The 24,147-nt window shown below is 35.0% G+C and overlaps 1 protein-coding gene and 1 pseudogene across 2 annotated transcripts; both read right to left on the reverse strand.

Annotated features, from left to right (window-relative positions):
* Nucleotides 1–1,150: 1,150 nt before the first annotated feature.
* Nucleotides 1,151–2,081, reverse strand: LOC121454018 (annotated as a pseudogene).
* A 5,360-nt stretch (nucleotides 2,082–7,441) lies between these two features.
* On the reverse strand, nucleotides 7,442–8,844 carry LOC121454264 (olfactory receptor 5B3-like). 2 transcript variants are annotated; one of them, XM_041661522.1, is made up of 2 exons: nucleotides 7,936–8,841; nucleotides 7,442–7,447 (listed from the first exon to the last, which is right to left on the reverse strand). In XM_041661522.1, the coding sequence occupies exons 1-2, from the start codon at nucleotides 8,839–8,841 to the stop codon at nucleotides 7,442–7,444; spliced, it is 912 nt and encodes a 303-aa protein (XP_041517456.1). The 2 variants fall into 2 exon arrangements, with proteins under 2 accessions (XP_041517456.1, XP_041517457.1); XM_041661523.1 differs by lacking the exon at nucleotides 7,442–7,447 and having other exon boundaries at nucleotides 7,918–8,844.
* Between the last annotated feature and the right edge of the window lie 15,303 nt (nucleotides 8,845–24,147).

Consider the following 24,147-nt stretch of genomic DNA (forward strand, 5'->3'; position numbering starts at 1 on the left):
AAGTCTCAGAACACATAATTCAAAGAGTTACACTAGGCAAATAATTAACTTGTTCACATAACTTTTCTGGAAGTTGCTAGAACTGCATCTATATAGCAAGTGTTGATGCATAAGCAATATAATATCCCTAGAAGATTACAGAAGTTGGTGACACAATTAAGGTCTTAAAAGATGGATAGGTATGTAACACCTCCCACGTATTATTGAACTCATCCTATTAGCCTCTACAGAAAGATAATGGCCCTTGGAATTTAACAAAGAATTGCTAGGCATGTTTACTCAGCGGTTGACTCAAATTACACCTATTATGTGAGCTATAACTTCATTTTTTCTAGCAATTACCACTGATTCTTGTACTTGCTTCACAGATATATTGATAACAAATTATTTGTTTCATTCTTGTCAAGGAATACTAGGAAAAGTTATTTTGATTTCTCCACTAAACATTTACACTTGGGCGATTATGTTTCAGGAAACTTCATCATTTTACCAATGCAAAAAAGTTTGCACAGTTCTATTGCATTATGAAAGTTTGATAAATTAACTTAATGATAAATATGAAAAAAGTCAGTAGACTTATAAGTAATACACACATAATGTATGCACATTAAATTAACAAAATTAACTTCAGATACAGAAATCAAGTTAGTAATGAAAAACATTCAAATAAAAACAATTCCAGAGATAAGAAATATTAGTGCTAAATCCTCCCAATACATAGCTCATAGTAATATCTGATTGAAAGGAAAAGATAAGCTAATGATTTGCATTAGATTCTTAGGGCTGGTGCAACAAAACACAGGAAACATGGAAACATCGTAGCGCACATCCTGAAAGGTATATTTTAATGGACATAACAAACGCAGTCAATTTGACAGTAAAGATTAACTATCACACTCTACCGGAAAGAGAAATAATTGAGTATATCAATAATGGTAAAAAATGTTTGACAAATCACCTTAAAAATAAAAAGTATGCTTTTAAATATAATATTCCTTGATTCCCAGGACAAAATAATATCCAGATACATGAATAAGAACTCAGATCTTGAACTAGTATGTTTAAAATACAACACAGTACATCAGAAGATCTGACAAGAATGAATTTTAATGTTGTATATCACAAAAATGTAATGTTGTAACCATAATGATTATTTTTCCTTTAGAAACATTTTTATGAATGCACTCTTGACCTCTTTGTTTCTCAGACTGTAAACTAGAGGATTCAGCATAGGGATGATCATGGTGTAGAACACAGATACTATTTTGTCAGTATCCATTGCATGCTTAGAGCTGGGCTGCAAATACATGAAGATGATAGTTCCATAGAAAATAGAAACTGCAGTGAAGTGGGAGGCACAGGTGGAAAGAGCCTTCTGATACCCTGCTCCTGAATGCATCTTTAATATTGTTATAATAATTATAGTGTAGGACTAATATTATTATGAGAGCAAAAAAGATAGTGAAGCTGGCTAGACAAATAAGAAGCAACTCATTAACATGTTTATCAGAGCAAGAGAGGGCCATGACTGCAGGCATATCGCAGAAAAAATGATGAACCACACGGGAGCCACAGAAGGAGAGACTGAGTGTGTTTCCAGTATAGATACAGGCACTCAGAAAGCCACAGGCATAGCACCCTGCAATCAGCCTTATACAAAAACCTGTAGTCATGTTACTGATATAGTGTAGGGGCTTGCACACTGCTGCATAGCGATCATAGGCCATTGAGGCCAACAGATAATTTTCCACAGTAGCAAAAGCTGCAAAAGAAAACATCTGAGCAGCACAGTTATTGTAAGACATAATCTTGTCTCCTACTAGGAGACCAGCCATGACTTTGGGAGTGATAGCTGAAGAGTAACCAAGATCAACAAGAGAAAGATTACCCAGGAAAAAATACATGGGAGTGTGAAGCCGAGAGTCCAAGAGAATCAACAGGAACATTCCCAAGTTTCCCATCAAGGTGAACGTGTAGATGATGAGGAAGGTGATAAAGAGGGGAAGCTGAAGGCCTTGGGCATCAGTGAGTCCTGTGAGGAAGAACTGTGTTACTTCTGTCACGTTCTTCATCATTATCATCTGACTGCTTATGAATGCTCTCTGAAAATTAGAAAGAAAAATAATACAATAATAACAAACATGAAATTGATAAGTATAAACAAAATATATAGACATTCATTGTGCTAACAATTTCTCTGGAAAGTTTTTTTTTTTACAAAAGTCTGGACTTTAACTGCCTATTTAATGTGTTACCTACAAATTTAACCTCATGCTATTAAATATCAAGAGATCTGATGAAGAACACATTCAATATAAAAGTGGTGTCCATCAGTGTGTAGAGAGTGAAAGACCGTGGAGCACCTTATCCTAACTGGGATGTCCCAAACAAAACTCCTCCTTACAGTGCTCAAAGGATTATGTAGAGGAGGATGTGGAAAGACTGTAAGAGTTAGAGAGAATGTATGACTCCAAAGAAACAGCGTCTTCCAGATTCAGCAGGACTGATATACATGTCAACTCACAGAGGCTATATCAGCATGCGTAAATTCAAGTCAGATGGGCCTCAATATGGAGAGGGGAAAGTAGACACATGCTACAACTTGTAACCAAGTAGCTATCTGTAAGTGATGCACACTGGCAAAGATAAAATCATATTTTTCAATACAGTCTTATTGAGTATTTCAACCACACTCCAGAACAGTTACCAGAAATAGGAGTAGTTGACCTTTACAAAAGGAACTCCATGGGTTTCTATAATTTTTGCTAACTAGGGGATAAATTTAGCATTTTTGCCCTTTTGGTGTTTTGTTTAATTGTTTTGGTTTACCCTTTGTATGTTTTTTTTAGAGGAAGATAGAAATAGAGAAAACATAAAGTTGGGGGGGGGTAATGATAGGTTCAGAAGGAGTTAAGGGGAGAGAAAAAGATGATCACAATATATTGCATGAAAAATTTAAATTATAGAGAAAAATGTTTTGTCCATATGCAAACTAGTTTTTAAACAATTTAATAAATAGAAAACAAATAAATATATCTTTCAATTCACTTCTAAACTCAATAAAGCATGACAATTCCACATTTGCCCCCTGCCAAGAACTGATTTCAACAGTTAGAGTGTATTCACTGTCTCCTCTCAATGATAGGAATTTAAAGAAAATGATAAAACATAGGATCTCTCTGGTAATTTATTCAGGGTCATTTTAACATTTAAACAAGGATCGTAACCTTTTCTTCATTACATATATGTATTATACTGTCTGTTTATTTTACAGCCTTCTATGATAGACAAACGTATTTTAAATATACATCATCAACTTATCTGTCAGTATTATTCCTCTCAGTTTTAACCTTAGCTTTGCACAGTATATGAGGACATTAAGTAAATTACCTATGGTGAAAATTTCTGTAGGTATATCTCAGTTAGGACTTGTTTGTGGAAACAATGGAAAACAATATTTTCATGTTTCAGTAAATCACAGTTGGTGCATTTGTCCCTGAATGACAGAATTAAACTTCTTACTGTATATTCATCATTAACAGGTATCTTGAAAATGAAAATTTGTTTACACAGCTCACTCAATCTGACATTAAATCACCAAAGGAATATAGCCTAAATGTGATTACAGACACATGCTCTCTTAGATGCATTCAACAGATTCTTAGTCCTCTGCAGAAAAAAAAAAAGAATTAGATTTAACATGTATTAATGTCCTTGTTGAATATAATTTCTCTCTTCTTCATCAGTAACATCACATTTGCCACATATTTTACAGATTCTAGCTGTCAGGCTAATTAAGAGACATCAGTGAAGATCTCAAGACAAAGTTAACAATCTAAAAGTATATCAACCTAAAGCTTATCTTTGAATTTAAAAGTATAAGAGTGTAATATTTATCTTTGTGTATTTTATATCACCATGGTTGAGGGTCCTAGTTAATCCTCTGGTCCGAAGGCTTCATGGTTAATTATTACCACTGAAATAAAAACATTGAACAACTAAGTAAAATGTGAACTTCTTTCCTTCAAAACCATAGCATAAAATTGTATTTGTGATTCAGAAACTCCTGTATGCAGATCTGGAGCAAATTATATAGACCTAGCAAGCACTGGAGACTTCCCTCAGGAGTGTACCTTCAGTTTCTGCCCCGACATTGTGGGGAAAAAGAATTAAATGACCCATGAGAATCACATTGGTAACTTTAATGTAAACACATTTTTTGCATTAATATTAATTGATTTTGAAATTGAAGATTTATAATGGCTCTTTATGCTCATTTACAGACATTCTATAACATTTTTCAAGAAATAGCATTCTATTCTTAATGGATATTTTATTTTGTTTTCATAGATAATAAATTCTTCTCTCATACAATACATCCTGACCCAATTTCTACTACACTTTAAAACTGCATGCAATAAATGTGCTTTTTATTAGGGCATTTTGATACTTTGATTTTGTTGGTTCTCCTCCATAGTCCATTATTTTATCTCACTGAGGTTGTATTTTTCTATTAAACGTCAATGGTGTAATAATTTCTGGTGGATTTTTCAACATTCATAACTACATGGAGTAAATTTCAAACAACAAATGTCTCCTTTCTGACTCTCTGTCTTTCTGATATCGGTCTACACACACACACAAGCACACACATATCGACACATACACACCAACTCCACACTTTTTATTTCTTTAATTTTGGAGTGACAACCATTGATATAACCAAGAAGATTAATATGCAAATGAGGTATGATTCAATAGATAACTAGAAATAAAAATTTAAATAAACTGTAGTGTATTTTCATTAGGATGCAAGTTATTAGAATTTATAGTTCAATTGCCAAGGTATGTTTTACTTGCTCAATTTGTCCGGAGACACTGCTTTGTTTCCAATCAATGTTCAGGTTTTTTTATTGGTTTTTATTGAGATCTACATTTTTCTCTGCTCCCCTCCCTGCCTTTCCCCTCCCCCATTTAAGCCCACCCCCAAGGTCCTCATGCTCCCATTTTACTCAGGAGATCTTGTCTTTTCTACTTTCCATGTAGATTAGATCTATGTAAGCCTCTCTTAGTATGCTCATTGTTGTCTAAATTCTCTGGGATTGTGGTTTGTAGGCTGGTTTTCTTTGCTTTATGTTTAAAACCACCTTTGGGTGAGTACATGTGATAATTATCTTGCTGTGTCTGGGTTACCTCACTCAAAATAATGTTTTCTAGCTCCATCCATTTTCCTACAAAATTCAAGATGTCATTATTTGTTTCTGCTGTGTAGTACTCTATTGTGTAAACGTACCAAATTTTCCTTATCCATTATTCTGTCGAGGGGAATTTTGGTTGTTCCCAGATTCTGGTTATGACAAACAAAGCTGCAATGAACATAGCTGAGCACTTGTCCTTGTGGCACGATTGATTATCCTTTGGATATATACCCCAAAGTGGTATTACTGGGTCTTGAGGAATGTTGTTTCCTAATTTACTGATAAATAATCACACTGACATCCAAAAGGGCTATACCAGCTTGCATTCCCACCAGCAGTGCAGGAGTGTTCCCTTTTCCCCACAACTTCTCCAGCATAAGTTGTCATCAGATTTTTTATCTTGGCCATTCTTACAGGTGCAAGATGGAATCTCAGAGTTGTTTTGATTTGCATTTCTCTGATGACTAAGGATGTTGAACATTTCCTTAAGTGTCTTTCAGCCATTTTAGATTCCTCTGTTGAGAGTTCTCTCTTTAGGTCTGTACTCCATTTTTTATATGATTATGTGTTCTTTTGATGACCAATTTCTTGAGTTCTTTGTATATTTTGGAGATCAGACCTTGTCTGATGTGGGGTTAGTGAAGATCTTTCCCATTCTGTAGGCTGTTGTTTTGTTTTGTTGACTGTGTCCTTTGCTTTACAGAAGCTTTTAAGTTTCAGAAGGTCCCATTTATTAATTGTTTCCCTCAGTGTCTGTGCTGCTGTTACGAATCCATAAAAGCACTAAGCTAAAATAAGAATCGTAACATATATATATATATATATATATATATATATATATATATATCATAGCACCAGCTCTTGCAGGTTCTGTGATTGTTGCATTAGTATTTTTAACCCACTATGAGTTCTACATTTAAGTATGTGGGCTGGGTTTTCCTGGTATCTTAGAAATATCTGATTCCTCGAATACTTCCTCTTCCTCTTCCTCTTCCACAGAGTTCCCATAGCTCTAACTCAGGAGGACTTAGGAAGATCTACAATTTGGGCTATTTTTTGAACTCTTTCAGTCTTTTGATCTGCTCCCATCAGCTTCAGATAGAAGTCTTTTTGATGACAACTAGCCTAGGCACCTATCTATGAGTAAATAAGAATATAATTAGCAATCCTTTTATTGATTTTTTATGTCTCTCTGGGTCTATCCAGATCTCTGAGATATCCAGCCTTTTGTTCCTGGATCCAGGCCATCTCAAAAATAGGCTTGCTTTCATAGTATAGGCCTCAAGATAGATCTGTCACTGACTGGCCACTCCCATAAGTTTTCTACCTATCTTGCCCCATCACATCTTTCAAGCAAGGATAGATAATAATTTGAAGGCTTTGTAGCTGGGTTTGTGCTCCATTCCCAATTCTAGAATCATTCCCTCATTAAAGAGGATGACTGTATCAGGCTTTGATTACTCCATTATTAGGAATCCTCACTATGCTCACCCTTATAGAACTCTGAGAGTTTTCTACTGGACTAGGTTTCCATATAACTCCCCAAATGTCTTCAAATTCTAGTCATTTCCCTCCATGCTCTGTCACTCCATCCCTCCACACACCTTATCCCTCTTTTTTGCATTCACACCCACCCCTGTTCACTCACAAAATCTATTCTATTTTCCCCTTCCAAGGAGATCCATGTCTGACACTTAGAGTACTATTTGTTACTTAGCATGTCTGGGTCTGTAGCATATGATTGTTTAACATGATTATCATTGAAGTAATAGGTGATGTCTATTTATAAATGAACACATATAATGTTTATATTTCAGGGTCTTAGTTTCCTCCATCAAGATGATTATTTCTTAGTCCCATCCACTTCCCTGATAATTTCATGATTTCGTCATTTTTTGACAGCTGAGTAATATTCCACTGTGTAAATGTACCACATCTTTATCCATTCATTGATTGTTTTCGGGTTCTGGATATTCAAATAACTGCTATGTATATAACTGAGCAAGTATCCTTGTGGTATGCTGATGTAACGGAAAAATGTTGAATAAAATGTTTGAATGTGATAATATTGTCAGTTAGCATTTTCATAATCTGGCCTTAAGTTATCATAGACTGTTGAGTAAGATTTCTGTTCTGCCCAGTCCCACAGCCATTCAGTCCCAAAGAAAACATGCAGAGGTCTACATTAATCATAATATGGTTGGCCTTAATAGTCTTAATAGACCCAGGCTTGTTATTAACTCTTATAACTTATATTAGCCCATAATTCGTCTTTGTGTTTTCCATGTGCCTTGGTACCTTTATCAGTGAAGCATCTTCATCTTGCTTCCTCTACAGCTGAGTCTCGAATATAGACTCACTCTTTCCTCATCCCAGAATTCTGTTCTTGTTATCCTGCCTCTACTTCCTGCCTGGTCACCCCACCTATACGTCCTGCCAAGTTACTGGCTTATCAGAGTTTTATTAAAATACAAGTAACAAATCTTTACACTGTACAAGACCATAGTTCCACAGCAATAGACATACTATTTATGTTTCACTCTTCTAAAGAAGATGTTAACTTTTTCACAAACAGTACACTATTACTGAGCTAAAGAAGCCAAGTCAAGTTCTTGAAGCCAATGTAGCGTAGGAAAATATGATTCAGTGTAGAATTAAGATGAAAGGAATGAATCCAGATGTTTTGTAACCCAAAGAATTACAATCAAAGCTATAAACATTATCTTGACTTTAATACAATCTTTGTGAATGCATTCTTTACCTCCTGATTCCTTAAGCTGTATACCATAGGGTTCAACATAGGAATGAACATGGTGTAGAAAATAGATGCTATTTTGTCTGTGTCCATGGAGTGACTGGAGCTGGGCTGCAGGTACATGAATATGAGTGTACCATAGAAAATGGAAACAGCTGTGAAATGGGAGGTACAAGTGGAGAGAGCTTTGCGATATGCTGCAACAGAGTTCATCTTTAGAATGTTTATAAAAATGAACATGTAGGATATTAAGATAAGTATTAGAGCAAAAAAGATATTAAAGCTGGCTAAATAAATAAGAACCAGTTCATTGACATGTCGGTCAGAGCAAGATACAATCATGACTGCTAGAACATCACAGAAAAAATGGTGGACCACATTAGACTCACAGAAAGAGAGACTTAATGCATCCACAGTATAGATGGAAGCATTCAGGAAGCCACAGATATAACAGCCAATGATGAGACATGTACACACACTAGTTGTCATGGTGGCGGCATAGTGTAGGGGCTTACACACTGCTACATAGCGATCATAGGCCATTGAGACCAAAAAGTAGTTCTCCAAATCAGCAAAGGTTGCAAAAAAGAACATCTGAGAGGCACAAGCATTGTAGGACATGATCTTGTCTCCTGTAAGGAATCCAGCTATGACCTTTGGAGTGACTGTTGATGAATAACAAAAGTCCACAAAGGACAAGTTGCAGAGAAAAATGTACATGGGTGTGTGAAGTTGAGAGTCCAAAAGAATCAACAGAAACATCCCCAGGTTCCCAACCAGGGTGATGGTATAGATGAGGAGGAAAATGATGAAGAGGGGAAGCTGCAAATTTGGGTCATTTGTGATTCCCATGAGGATAAACTGTGTCACTCCTGTCCTGTTCTCCATCACTGATATCTGTTAATCAACAGAAGGCCTGAAACAATTAAATTGAATATAATAAGAGATTGAAGAGCAGTCAAATTCACTGGCTTTCTATTCCAAAAGGCTTAGCACCTAACTGACAGATTATGACTGCCTATAACTCCAGTACCAATGGATCTAAATGATCTTCTCACCTCTGCAAGTAGGAGGCAAATGTTGTGCACAAACATATATGAAGAAAAATAATGTATATACATAGAATTCAATCCTTAAGTTTTGTTCCAAGATTTACTTATGTATGTATTTTTATGTACATGAGTGTTCTGTCTGCATGCATATGAGAAAAGGGCACGCACTCACGTTACTGATGGTTATGAGCCAACAAGTGAAAATTGAACACAGGACCTCTCAGAAAGGAGGTAGTGCTCTTACTAGCTGAACCATTTATCTGGTATAAGTTAATGTTTAATTTTTAAGAAAATTCTGTGAGAATGGAGTAATGAAGGAATTGCAATCTGTGGAACTTCATTGATTTTCTATTAAAAATCAAAAATATATAAATATTTTCACTATATATAGACTTTTTAGTAACTGTGTTAAAATGGTTGGTTTTAGTATATCTATGTGCCAGTTAACATTTCCTGGGATCTATAAAACTAAGACTACTGTGCTTCCCTGCCAAAATGTACTATAGAAATAGTCTGCTTTCTGTCACTAAGTCTTTGATAAATTATTACATACATGTAAATTGTGAGACACAAGAGATATAAAATTTATGCATATTTAAATAACCTAATTATTAGTTTCTCTTCTAAATCCAAGGAAACTCCTTGCCCACTGCAACCTTATGATCTAAAATAATCTTAATTATAATAAAGAATTATTTTTTATGTTTAATCAGAATGAACTGAGTGGCATACTGTGTAATAATTTCATCTTGGTCACTATTTACCTGTTCTCATTAAAGATTAAAGAAGTGATTAATACCTAACTGTAGAATGTGTCTACTGAGTATTTAAAGTTATGAATGAAGTAATGAGCTTTAAACATTTTAAGTCTTCTTTCCACACACATTGTATTGCTTTTAATACAGCACATCAAGATATATTGATAAGAATACACTAGAAGCAAGAAGTTATGATTAGCTCAAGGGCAGGTTTATCTTGAATCAATATCACTAAATGCTGTACATACTAAATTTGTTGGGCATACATATATGTTGAGAGAATGTTCCATCTCAGAGGCAGTTTGGAATGAAGAAATATTGCTAACAAAAACTCAGAGAGGTCAAGTTCTTCGAAGAGGTACATACTGAGCTCATCTGATGACTACCTAGTGAGCTCCTAGCTCCTCTAAACACCATATAGTTATGTACAAAATGAAGACATTAATGAGGTCTACTTGGGATAATATTGGGAGAATAAAGTAGTATAACAAAGGAAAAAAATGCTTGTTGCTAAGGACAGTTTGGTGAGTACTACTGACCTTGTTATAGCTATGTGACAATAGCTACAGGACTTTAGTTCTGGGTAAGTTTAAGTCTTGAGAAGTAATTTTCCAAATTGCCTTTTCTACGTTTGGTCCCCAGGGATTGTCTGTGCCTTGTTATCAATCTCAGCTTGATTTTATTCTAAGAATATTAGTGTTGGTCTTGTAATCTCATGTGCATCATTGTTTTCAAAAGTTTAATTCTTATAATTCATAATTTTAAATAAAATATTTCTCTTTTCTTAATTTTTAGTTTTTCTTTTCTCAGGATATCTTCCTTCAGAAAGAACAGAGATCCTGGATCCCAAGTTCCTTGATTATAGACTTTTTTTATCTCATAGATATAGTGTTCTTATAGTCTAATGACTTAAACTATGTTTGACTTGTAATATTTAGAAAGATATGAACTCTAACACTTATTTTCTATCATTATTTTCTTGATCCTTTGGTCACTTTAATTATATATGTCTTCACTGAAAAAATTTAGTTCCCAATCTTACCTTGTGTAGTAACTTTCATCATTTGCTATATTATCTACAAAAGATCAAAAGATGTGCTTGTCTGGGTGCATGTGTATGTGAATCTGTGTGTGTGTGTGTGTGTGTGTGTGTGTGTTTGTGTGTGTGTGTGTGTAAAGTAGGACAGGAAGTATGTGTATGTATATAAAGTAGAACAGGAAGTATTATTTCTTATTTTATTAGGAAAATTTAAAATGTATGAAGTCACATGGTAATCTCAATATTATAAGTTGTATCAGAAACACTCAAGGTAAAACAGTTACAAATTTATTTCATCAGTAAGATTGACCTCATGGCATGAGGGTTGAAATGTGATTGAATGAATATTTATTTATTTCTAACCCTTCACCAGTGAGCAGAAAGATTGTTTTATTTAGTAATATATTATTTGTATTTTAATAAATATATCTTGCCTGAAGACCGGAGGCAAAGCTAAAGCTACTAGAGGTCAGGCAATGGTGACACACACCTTTAATCTCAGGATTGGGGAGACAGAAGGAAATAGACGTATGTGAGTTCAAGGCCACCTGGGATACACAAAATCAGTGTATAAAAAAATCCAGATGGTGGTGGTCTACACATTTAAGTCCAGTGCTAGTGAGTCATACACATTTAATCCCAGCACTAGAGAGGATATGAAATGAGAGGACAGATAGCTTTAGTCTGGTCACTCTGTGATTGCCCAGCTTTGGTAGAGGTCAGACTTCTCTCAAGCCTGTCTGCTTACTTTTCTGGTCTTCAGGCAAAATTTATATATTAAAATATAAATATTATACTATTACAATTCTATTTTCTGGGTTTGTTTTTTGTGATTTCTTTTATCTCCAAATAAATCAAACATATAGTGAACAAAATAAAGTTACAGGAACCAAATTGCATTTTATATTCTTTCTGAGAATAATTTATTATATAAATCATCAAATCACCTGTAGTATTTTGACGTTCATACCTAGACTCAGAATTACAAAAATAGTTTTAGAATAACTCTTAGCCTTTGACCAGTTTCAGCTCTCAAAATTATTTTTAAACATCTGTTCTCAATAAACTCATAGTTGGTATACACACCCCACTTGCTTTCTTAGAAATATACTTCACAGTAGTGGTTTTATGAAATGTAGGCAGCCAGTTTTAAGTAGAAGAATATTTTGCAGGGAATACTCATTCTAAAATTTTAAAAACTCACTATGCAATATTACACAAACCCTTTTCCAGAAGCTTGCTCTTAGAAAGTGGTCAGTTTTCAACTCATCTAAAGCAAGAGGGAAGCACAGAACTTATGCACAGATTAAGTTCTGGATTCACCTTGCAGTTCTCCTCTCCCCTTGGCAGAATCACCTTACCTCCTTATGAGGAATACATACTACTTCAAAACTATACAAGGTTACTTCTCTCCCATTGTTCACGGGTTGTGTATGTATACAAAGAACTGAACTCTGTAAGAAGACCCAGAAAGAAATTGCCAAATGCAGTCAATAGGATATTTCCTCTGACTTACTTCAGCTTGCTTGAAGGCCCATTGCTAATCTTCAGATTAGCTAGAAAAGTTGCATTTTTAACATTGAGTGCATGTGGTAACAATACCTGCCATTCAGAAAATAAATGGCATCTAATGGTAATGGCATGCAGCTTTTCCTCTAGTGTGCCACATTGGAACTTCAGAGGCTAGTGCATTGAGGTGTAGAGGAAAATATAGATACTCAGAGAGCTCTGGAGAGTTCCCAGAGAGTTTATCTCAAGATCATCACCCAGTCTTCTTAGGGAAAAAGCAATTAATCAGCCTTGGGGAGCAAACTAGTTTCTTTTTCTTAGAAGTTTAATTTACTTCTTAGTGGGCAAATGAAAAAACAAAAGTCATAAATATTAATGAGATACCTTGCAATGTTTCTATGTGCAATGTTTATTGGAAAATTTAAGTTGGGTTAAGAATGCCTGTCTTCTCAAACACTATTTCTTTGTGGAAAAAAAAACTTTCTGAATCCTTTCTTCTAGAATTTTCCTTTTATTTCTTTCTACATTTTATTTTCATTCATTCTAGTATTTCCAAAAGCATAATACATTATTGTTATCTATAGTAAGGCTTGTGCCCAATAGTGTATCTCAGGTTCTTGTTTCCAGCTAACTGTACTTTCCTTTAATATTCAATGACCTTTGATGAATCTTTTACATGCTATCCATTATAGTACTCTAGAGGATGGTGTGTGTCACATTTTACAAATGTGTCTACTTATTTCTATTGGCCACTAATTAAATATTTTATTTTCTATTATACTTATGTGTTATTTGTGTATTCATTCATTCATTTATTGTGTTTGTGTGCAGAATGTAGGATTACATGAAGAAATCATCTCTCTCCTTTCCTCATGTGGGTTTTAGGGTTTGAACACAAATCATAGGCTTGGAAACAAGCTCCTTTAACCACTGATCCTTATCATCAGTGTCTGTGTATTAATTATTTATAACTGAGTTTAATAATTATTTTATAAACTGTAAAATAACCCCTTTTTAGATGGTCAAGTTTTGCTGTTTCTTATTTGGTATGTTGATATTATTCTAGACATTATTTTCTTTGCCAAGAAGATTTTTTTTACCTTGAGACAACCATATTTTTTATTTGTTTGTTCTTGTTTATCTTTTCTGTGTGATTACTCGTGAAACAAAACAAGAAACGATTGCAATAAATGTCATCAAGTGTGTCCCCTATGTTTTCCTCTAGTATTTTTATAGTTTTTCTCTTTCATTTAAGTCTTTCATTTATTTTGAAGATTGTCTTGCAGCTGGAAAGCTGATGTGTATGTAGTTTTCTTCTTCTTGTGCATATCTGGGTTTCCCAATATCATCGTCCCTTGTTCCAGTGAATTTTCTTGGGACATTTTTAAGCATGACTTGGCTATATATGACTTTAATTCTAGAATGTTTGCTTTATTAATTTTGGGACAGGTTGCATTTGGTCATGGTAAACATTTTTCTAATATACTTCTTGATTTATGTTCTAAGCACTTTGTTGGGAATTTTTTTGTATACACTTATGAAAGATATTGAACATCTACTTTCCTATTAGTGATACCCTGTCTTGGTTTTATTTTCTGTTGTTATAATAAAATGTTCTACCCAAAGCAACATAAAAGTTAGTTAACTTGGGTCTTAATTCCAGGTTATAGACCATCATTGCTGGGAACTCAAGGCTACAGAAACCTGAAGGAGCATCTCCCAGTAATGAAAGTCAGGAACAGAGGACAGAGGAAATAATGCTACATGCTAATGCTTTATCCACTTTCTCCACTCTTACAAAATTTAGGATCCCCTTCCCAGAGAAAGATGCCACCCACAGTGCACAGGTCTTCCAATAAATCAAGACAGTCCCCCACAGATATTCATAATCCAGCCTAATCTAGATAATCCCTCACTCAGACATCATTCACAGGTGACTCTAGATTCTGTCAAGTTACTGAAATTAACCACTATATATTCTTATCTGACTTTGTTAACAAGCTAAAGCTAATTTCATAGGCTGTTTTTGAAATAACTTTTTCCTTATCTATAGTATTTTTATTTAATAAAAATTAACAGACGTTAAAATAGAAAAAAATACAATTGTATTAAATTCCCCTTTCCTTTTTCTCTCCCTCATGATACATCCTAAATTCAAATGATCAAAGACCCAACATAAAAAGATAAGCACTGACTCTGATAGAAGAGAAAGTATGGGTTACCTTTGAACTTGTTGGTCCAGAAGACAATTTCCTGAACAGGACAAAGATTGTGTAGACACTAATTCTAACAATTAATAAATGGGAACTCTGGAACTGAAAAGTTTCAGCATGGCAAACCACGCTGTTTTATGACAAAACAGAAACCTAAAGAATGGAAAAAATCTTTACCAGTTCCACATCAGATATATGGCCAGTATACATAATATATAAGAAACTCAACATATTTTAAAAAAACAAGTTATCCAGCTAAAATTTGGGTAGATATTTAAACAAAGAATATTTAGTAGAGGAAGTCCAAATGTCTGAGTTACAAATACATGTTCAATATTTGTATGCCTCAAGGAAATAAAAATTGAAACAATTTAAGATTCTGTTTTAAACCTGTCCAAATGGCTAAGATCAAAAACACAGGTGACAGTGTACACTGGTGAGGATGTGGAATAACGGGAATACACACCTACTGCAGGTGGGAGAGTGAAGTACACTCACTTTGCAGTATCTAAGAAAGATGAGAATCTATCTACCTCAAGATCCAGATATACCACCCTTGGGAATAAACCCAAAACATGCTTCATCCTGTCACAATGACAATTTCTCAACCATGATCATTGCTGCTCTATTAATAATGCACAGGGATTGGAATGATCCTAGATGGTCTTCAACAGAAAAGGGGCTAAAACATTACATATTTACAAAATAGTGCATTACAGAACTGTTAAAAAAGAAATCATGAAATTTGCAAGAAAATAAGTAAAATTAGAAAAAAATATAAGCGAGGTAACATAGATCCAGAAAGATAAATATGGTATGTATTTACTTATATGTGGAAGCTAGCTGATAAATAAAATATAACTAAGCTACAATCCATAGATACAGAGAGGTTAGGTATAGAAGAAGGGACTAGGGAGACACATGTGTCTCCCTGACTTGGAGAAATGAAATATATTTATGAATTGGGTGAGGGCAGAGAAAATGGGAGCAAAAAGAAAAATTTAGATGGGAACATGGAGGGGAGATGAGTTTGAGACAAATAATTCACAGAGAGACAGCTAGAATTGAGAGGAACTTAAGGGGTGGCATGAAAAACAAGTGTACTGGAATTTCTCCTAAAATATATGAAGGTAGCTGTAATGAAGTCCCCAAATAATGGGGCATACAAAGTCACAAATTGCTATTTCTTCTAACCAAATGAAGTTTCTAGTACCAGAATAGGGTGACACCCAATTGAGTTGTTGGCCAAAAAGGTACCATGGAAATCCCCAAACAGCATAGGCTATTGTCAAGATACTAGATTGCTCTCTACACACTGACAGCAAAGACCGATTGCTGAAGACAGCATCCACACAGAACAGAGAACAGGGAGAAGTCAGGCTGGTGCCTACATAGAATCTTCATCCCTAAGTAAGTCCTAATGTCTTTGGTGCAGGAAGGTACTCTGAAGATTCATGAAAGAGAAATGTCATCACCAACCCAGTCACAAAACCTTTATTCTACAATGGAGTACTGCCTGAAAATATGCTACTAAAATACAAGTACCCAGAAAGACATTAGTTGGGGCATTTTCATTACTGATTTTCCCCCAGGAATTTTCTTTTGTTCTGATTTTGTTTTGACATATCTTGGTGTAAGTTAAATTAGTCTTAAACCACTAATCCATGGATATCAACATCTTCAGTACTAGGAATTCATGAATTTGCCGTCATATATACTTTTGTTATTAAAGAATTATTTAATACACTTAAAATAAACCATAAAACTACCACCTACAGGCAAGCATATTTCATCCTAAAAAAAATGTTCACATCTTTATCAAAGTGTCATCCCAAATAAAGGACATTTCATGGACTTCTAGGCTTAGAAGTTTTTACTATGTTCTTGTTTTACAAATATTTGCACTGATACAAAGTAGAAATAAAATTGTGAAAGATGAGCTAGTATATCATTATTTTCCTTGAACTTGATAAGAAAACCCCAGTACTTTCAGCATTTTCATTTCGGTGCTATGACTGAATATTTCTGCTTTTCTGCAAGGTATCACTTCATGGAATTGAATTAATTCTTAGTTTTTTTAAGTGAAGGCACAGAAAAGAAACCATAAAATATGATTCTTCAATGACTGGGGGAATGGGTTTTATTGTACATAAAAGATAACAGCCTGAGACATCTAAAAGTGTCCAGAACAGAGACATTGTCTGGGCTTCTTGAAAGACAAGGAAGACTAGCAAGAGAGAGAATAGCAGCAGTACTGGGGATATGGGGATTTGCCTTATATAAAGAACCAGCAAGTATCTGTGAGAAGGGAAACCTGAGCTTTGCAACAGCCTGAGAGGTAACATAGTAAAGGAGGAGTTGGGCAGGAGAGAAGGACCAGGAAGTCAGAGTGGACTTTGAAATGCATAACAAATATATGTATGTAGGAACTGAAAGAGTCTACAAGTCAACATAGGCTTTTATATACATCCACCTGTATAGAAAAGAGAATTGGCAATTTTGGAAAGCAGAAACCAGTTTTATTGCAGGTGCCCAGGAAATGCTGTTGCTAGGCTTTTACCTGTCCACCAGAAATCCTCCTTTAGGACAGCTTGAGCTGAGCCTAAAATGTCAGCTCTGGAGTTGTGCACTGACATTTGGAGTTTGAGAAATTGGATTTTCTTTTTGAGTGTGAGCTTTTTCAAATGTGATTCAAGAACACCAAGTTTTCTCAGTGAGAAAAGGTGTTGATTGCCAAAGCTGGGAACCTAAACTTGATCCTTAAACCCTATGTGGGAGGAAGAGAGAGAATTGCCTCCGACAAGCTGTCTCTGACCTTCAAATTAATGATGTGGTTTGCCTCACACACACAAGTGTGTGTACAGACAGGATCATATGCACATACTCACATACAGATGACAGACTGACAGATTGATGATGATGATGATAGGTAGATGATGATGATGATGATGATGATGATAATAGATAGATAGATAGGTAGATAGATAGATAGATAGATAGATAGATAGATAGATAGATAGAATGATGATGATAGATATATAGATAGATAATAGATAGATATAGATAGATGATAAATACATAACAAATCTAATCTGAGTCAGTGAAAAGATATGAAAGAAATGAATCTAGGTATATCATAAACCAAATATGTAAAAATAATATAACAAATGCATTTTGTCCTGAAAACACTCTTTCTGAATGTGTGATAATTTCATCATTCCTCTGGCTTCATATCAGAGAGTTAAGCATTTGAATGGCCATGGTGTAGAATACTGACACAGCTTTTTCCTCATCCATGGCATGACTGGATCTAGGCTGCAAGTACATAAAAATTACAGACCGACAGAAAATAACAACAGGGAAATGGGAGGCACAGGTAAAAATGGCCTTTGCATATCCTGTAGCTCCGTGCATCTTGAGAATTGTGATACAAATTATTGGGTAGGATACTAAGTGACTATGAGGGGAAAAGATAAGAATACTATGAGAACAAAAAATGGACAAAAGGGGGGAGCGGTACTACTCAGCGGTAAAAAACAATGACTTCTCCAATTTTGCATGCAAATGGATGGAAATAGAAAATACTATCCTGAGTGAGGTAACCCAGACCCAAAAAGATGAACATGGGATGTACTCACTCATAATTGGTTTCTAGCCATAAATAAAGGTCAGTGAGTCTATAATTTGATATCCTAAAGAAACTAAATAAGAAGGTGAACCCAAAGAAAAACATATAACTATCCTCCTGGGTAGGGGAAGTAGACAAGATTGCCAGGCAAAATATCGGAATCTTAAGGGTGGGGTGGGAGGGGGGTAGGGGAGATAGGGAGAGAAAAGTGAGAAGGGTAGGATGGGGAGAACTTGGGGCAACGGGATGATTGGGATAAAGGAAGGTTGGCTAGGGGAGCAGGGAAGCACATATCTTAATTAAGGGAGCCATCTTAGGGTTGGGAAGAGACTTGGACTTAGAGGGGCTTCCAGGTGCCCAAGGCGAGGTCCGCAGTTAGTTCCTGGGACAGCTGTAGATAGGGAACCTGAAATGATCGTATCCTATAGCCATACTGATGAATATTTTGCATATCACCATAGAACCTTCATCTGGCGATGGATGGAGATAGAGACAGAGACCCACACTGGAGCACTGGACTGAACTCCCAAAGTCCCAATGAGGAACAGAAGGAGGGGGAAGATGAGCAAAGAAGTCGGGACCACGAGGGGTGCACCCACCTTCTGAGACAGTGGAGCTGATCTATTCGGGAGCTCACCAAGGCCAGCTGGACTGTGACTGAAAAAGCGTGGGACAAAACTGGACTCTCTGAACATGGCGAACAATGAGGGCTGATGAGAAGCCAAGGACAACGGCACTGGGTTTTGATCCTACTTCATGTTCTGGCTTTGTGGGAGCCTAGCCCGTCTGGATGTTCACCTTCCTAGACCAGGATGGAGGGGGGAGGACTTTGGACTTTCCACAGGGCAGGGAACCCTGACTGCTCTTCAGACTTGAGAGGGAGGGGGGGAGGAGTGGGGGGACGGGGAGAGGAGTGGGGGGAGGGGGGGAGGAGTGGGAGGCTGGGAGGAGGCGGAAATTTTTTTTCTCAATAAAAAAAAGAATACTATGAGAACAAAAAAGGAAAAGGAATCAGATCATATGACTGTCTATCAAAGCAAGAGAGTACCATACCTGCAGTCTGATTAATGAAAATGTGATGGACCACCTCCACCTTACAAATGGAGAGACTGAAAGCGACCCCAGTATGGGTACAGGTATTCAAGAAGCCACAGGTGTAACATCCTGCAACAATCCATGTACACATGGTGGTAGCATAATAGAGGAGATTACACACTGCTACATAGTGGTCATATGCCATTGAGACCAGCAGACAATTTTCCACAGAACCAAGGTTAAAAAAATAGAACTTATGAGTAGCCTAGTCATTGTAGGAATTGACCTTGTCTCTTATAAGAATCACAGTCATGACTGTGTGGGTAATGACTGAAGGGTAACAAAAAACAAACAAGGACAGATTGGAATGCCTAGGCAATACTGCATGGTGTGTAGAGTTGAAATACCATGAAAATCACCAAGATCATTGAGGGGTAGGCACAGAAGGGGATCATTCCACCTTGACTGAATGTCAGAGAGCTTAAGCCTACTCTTGTGCTTTCAAAGATATTGACAAGTTGTCTGACTTAAGGAGTGACTACAAACAAACCTAGGCTGTGGTTACTTGATGTTTTAGCTACTACAATGCTGCGAATTGAACTAAGAACCTCTGAAAGAGCAGGTATTCCTCTAAAGAGCTGAGCCATCTCTACAGTCTTCATGATTTTTAAAAAAAATCTGTGAGAATCTAGTAATGAAGGAATTGTAATCTTTGTAACTTTGTTAATTTTATACCAAAAATCAAAAGTATATAAATATTTTAGATATATATATATATATATATATATATATAGAGAGAGAGAGAGAGAGAGAGAGAGAGAAACAGAGAGAGAGAGACAGAGAGACAGAGAAAGAGAGAGAGATTAGTAACTATGTAAAAATGGTTTATTTTAATACGTCATTGTGCCAGTTAACATTTCCTGGGCTTTATAAAACTAACAAAACTGTTTTAATTTAATTAAAATTAAATTAAATTGAAATTGAAATCTGTATTCATAGACAAGTCATGCTTAAAAATATCCCAAGAGAATGCACTGGAACAAGGGACTGTCTTCAGTAAATGTTACTGGGAGACCCAGATATCCACATGAAGAAAAACACTGCATAACCTTCAATGTCTCAGATGCAGGTCCATCTTCAAAATAAAAGAATTATTTAGATAATAGACAAAAATTATGAAAATACTACTGGAAATACAGGGAAGACAACTGAGGACATTGCATTGCAATATGTCTAATTTTTTTCTTATAGTCTCACAGAAAACATAACATGCAGAAACAAACAAAAATATGATAGTCTTGAGGATTAAAAATACTGCCTGGCAAAGAAAATAGTGTATAAAATAAAAGGAAAAAATACAAAATAGGAAACATAGTCAAAATTGTCTATTTCAAATGGAATTAATTTCCATATTATAAAAATAATTATATAACACAATAATAAAGAATTAACAAATGGGGACTATTGATATAGAATAGTGGTTAAGGTAGTTTTTATCCCAAGTCTTATGGGTCTGTGTTTAAATCTAGGGACCTACGTGTAGAAAGGAAAGAACTGATTTCTTCAAGTTATTCTTCCTATTACATATATGCGCAGCATAAATGAGTAGATGAACACAAAAATAGCAGAAAAATGTAACAAAAATTTAAAAATTTAATTTGTTGTAAGTAGGAATAAATAGACTTATTTGTAAAATGTGATATACAACATTCTGTAGAATATTATAAAGGATAGCACATAAAAATGACTAAGGAGCATTAAATATTTTGCCAGAAACAAAGAGCTGAGATGCACTATTGAGCACAAGGGTTACTGTAGAAAACAATAATGTATTGTGTTTTGAAAATGCTGAAAGGAATGAAAAGAATATTCTAGAAGAAATGAAAAGGCTAGAGGGAGAATTTTCACACTTTTTACCACAAACAAATAGTGTTTGAGAAGACAGGCCTTCTTAACCAGACTTGAACATTTATGATAAACTTTATTTACTGAAACTTTGCTTGGTACTCGTTAAGATGTATGACTTCTGTGTTTGCATTTACCCATTAAGAAATAAATTAAACTTCTAAGATACAGAAACTAGCCTGCTCCCCAAGGTTGATTAATTGCTTTTTCCCTAAGAAAACTGGATGATGATCTTCAGATAAACTCTGGGGGAACTCCCCAGAGCTCTTTGGGTGTCTATATTTCTCTCTACATCCCCATGTGCTAGCCTCTGAAATCCCAATATGGCACACTAGGAGAAGCATGCCATTAGATTCTATTTATTTTCTGAGTGGCAGTCATTGTTAATATATGCATTTATTGCTAATTTTTGCAGTTTTTCTAATTACCCTGAAGATAAGCTATCAGTCTCCAAGCAAACTGAGGTAAAACAGTCAAAGAAAAAAATCTCATTGACTGATTGTCTTTGGAAAGTTCTTCATAGGGTTCCTTAAAACTTCTGTTTTTTTATATACAGACAGAACTTGTGAACTATAGGAGAGAAGTAATCTTTTTTTTTTTTTGTTGGTTTTTCGAGACAGGGTTTCTCTGTAGTTTTGGAGCCTGTCCTGGAACGCCCTTTGTAGACCAGGCTGGTCTCGAACTCACAGAGATCCGCCTGCCTATGCCTCCCGAGTGCTGGGATTAAAGGCGTGCGCCACCACCGCCCGGCGAGAGAAGTAATCTTAATCTGGTTTTTATGTATGTTTTCCTAATAAGCAGGTAAGTGACTCCTCCAAGGGAAGAGGAGTGAATTCATAACTTGATTTGTGCATAAGTTCTGTCCTTCCCTCTTGCTTTAGATGAGTTGGAAACTGATCACTTTCTAATAGCAAGCACCTGGAAAATGGTTTGTGAAATATTGCATAGTGAGTTTTTAAACTTGTGGAATGAGTATTCCCTGTAAAATATTCCTCTACTTAAAACTGGCTGCCTATGTTTCATAAACATACTACTGAAAAATATAATTCCCAGAAAGTAAGTAGGATGTGTATACCAACTATGAGTTTATTGAGAACAGATATTTAAAAACCATTTTGAGAGTTAAAACAGTTTAAAGGCTAAGTGTTTTTCTAAAATTAGTTTTGAGATTCTGAGACTAGGTGTAGGGGTCAATATATTACAGGAGATTTAATGATTCATATAGTAAATTATTTAATCAGAAAGAATATAAAATGTAATTTGTTTGTTTTAACTTTATCTTGTCCACTATAGGTTTGATTTACTTGGAGGTAAAAATAAACACAAAAAACATAATCCAAGAAGACAAGTAATCTTTCTGTACACTGATGAAGGGTTAGAAAGAAATTAATATTCACTCAACCATATTTCAACGCATATGCTATGAGATCAGGGTCGCCGTTGAATGGAATCTGCAACGCTTGCACCTTGAGTGTTTCTCATACTACTTAAAAAATGAGATTAGCATGTGACTTCATAAATCTTGTTTTCCTACTAATAAGGTAATAAATAATACTTTCTGTCCTACTTTACACAGACACACACAAAATAAACCCACTCCTTTTGTAGATAATATAGTATAATGATGAAAGTCATTATAAGGTAAGATTGCGAACTAAAATAGTTTAAATATATACTTACACAAAAAATGTAACCAAATGTTCAAGATAATGATAGTTGATAACAGTTATAGAAGATAACCCTCCAAATATGCCAACCTAAACAAGCAAGTTTAAGAATCATTAGACTATAACACTATATTTATGAGATAAACAAAGACCATAAACTAGGGACCTGGGTTCCAGGGTCTCTGTTCTTTCTGAAAGATATTCTATAGAGAAAAGTAAAACCAAAAGTTAAGAAAGGAGGGATATTTTATCTACACTTATGGATTACAAAAATTAAAATTTGAAAACAATGATGAGCATGAGATTTATGATTAGCATTGATATTCCTAACGTAAAAAAACAAGAATCATGACAAAGCATAAACAATCAAGAAGCCAAAATGCAGCAAACACAATTTGAAGAAAGAATTCACAAGATTAAACTTGTCCAAAAATAAAACCCTATATGTTGTTGTTACATTTTAATGACAACATAAAAAATAATGTTCACTTAAATGTGCTTAAGAACCACCATTTCTTGCCTTTAATACATTAGTATCTTTGCAAAATCATACCCCAAGTAGTTTGCACCACTGACATCATTTTGTAAATGGTTATATGCTGTTTAGAAGAGTTAGATGCTTCTTTATAGTCAGTGGATGATTGCAGTATTTATCTTTTCCAATCACTTGACTTCTTTGTGTTTTAGTTAATGATATTTCTTCATTCCAAACTAATTTTGAGATTGAATGATCTTTCATCATACCTCTAAGCTCAACAAGCTGTTCTGTACATCATTAGCAATATTGATTCAAGATAAAGTCTTCCTTGAGCTAATCATAACTTCTTATTCCTGGGTAAGTCCTCAATGTATCTATATGTGTTGTATAAAAAGCACTAAAATGTGTGTGGAAAGAAGCGTTAGAATGCAATTCAAGTCCAATACATTATCCAGAACCTTTAGTATTCAGAAGAAACATTTCACATTTGGGATTACTTGTGTGATCTTTAATGAGAACAGCTATAGAGTGAACAAGATGAAATTGCAACTGAGTATGTTATTCAATTGTCTCTTATTAAACATAGGAAAATAATTTTTCATTATAACTAAATTAAATTATGTTAGATTTGTAGCTTTCTATGGGCAAACAGTTTACCTGAATTCAGAAGAAAATCTTGTAATTATATTATTTAAATGTGCAGAAATTTTAAATCTCTTATACCACACAATTTTCATGGATGTAAAAATTTATCAAAGCCTTGTTACTGACCAATAGAAGACTGTTCCTATAATACCTCCTGGCAGGAAAGCACTGTGTGTTAATTCTACAGAGCCCAACAAAGATTAACTGGTACAATAATAAATATATTATTATATAATATATTATATATATTTATTTATATATTATT

The sequence above is a fragment of the Microtus oregoni genome, unplaced genomic scaffold (genome assembly GCF_018167655.1).
Source record: "Microtus oregoni isolate MIOR12 unplaced genomic scaffold, Mior012 000012F_ref0000307, whole genome shotgun sequence".
In the NCBI taxonomy this organism is placed as follows: Eukaryota; Metazoa; Chordata; class Mammalia; order Rodentia; family Cricetidae; genus Microtus; species Microtus oregoni.

Coding starts and splice junctions, on each gene's coding strand:
- LOC121454264 (XM_041661523.1), bottom strand. CDS start 8,841: ATGGAGAACAGGACAGGAGTGACACAGTTTATCCTCATGGGAATCACA.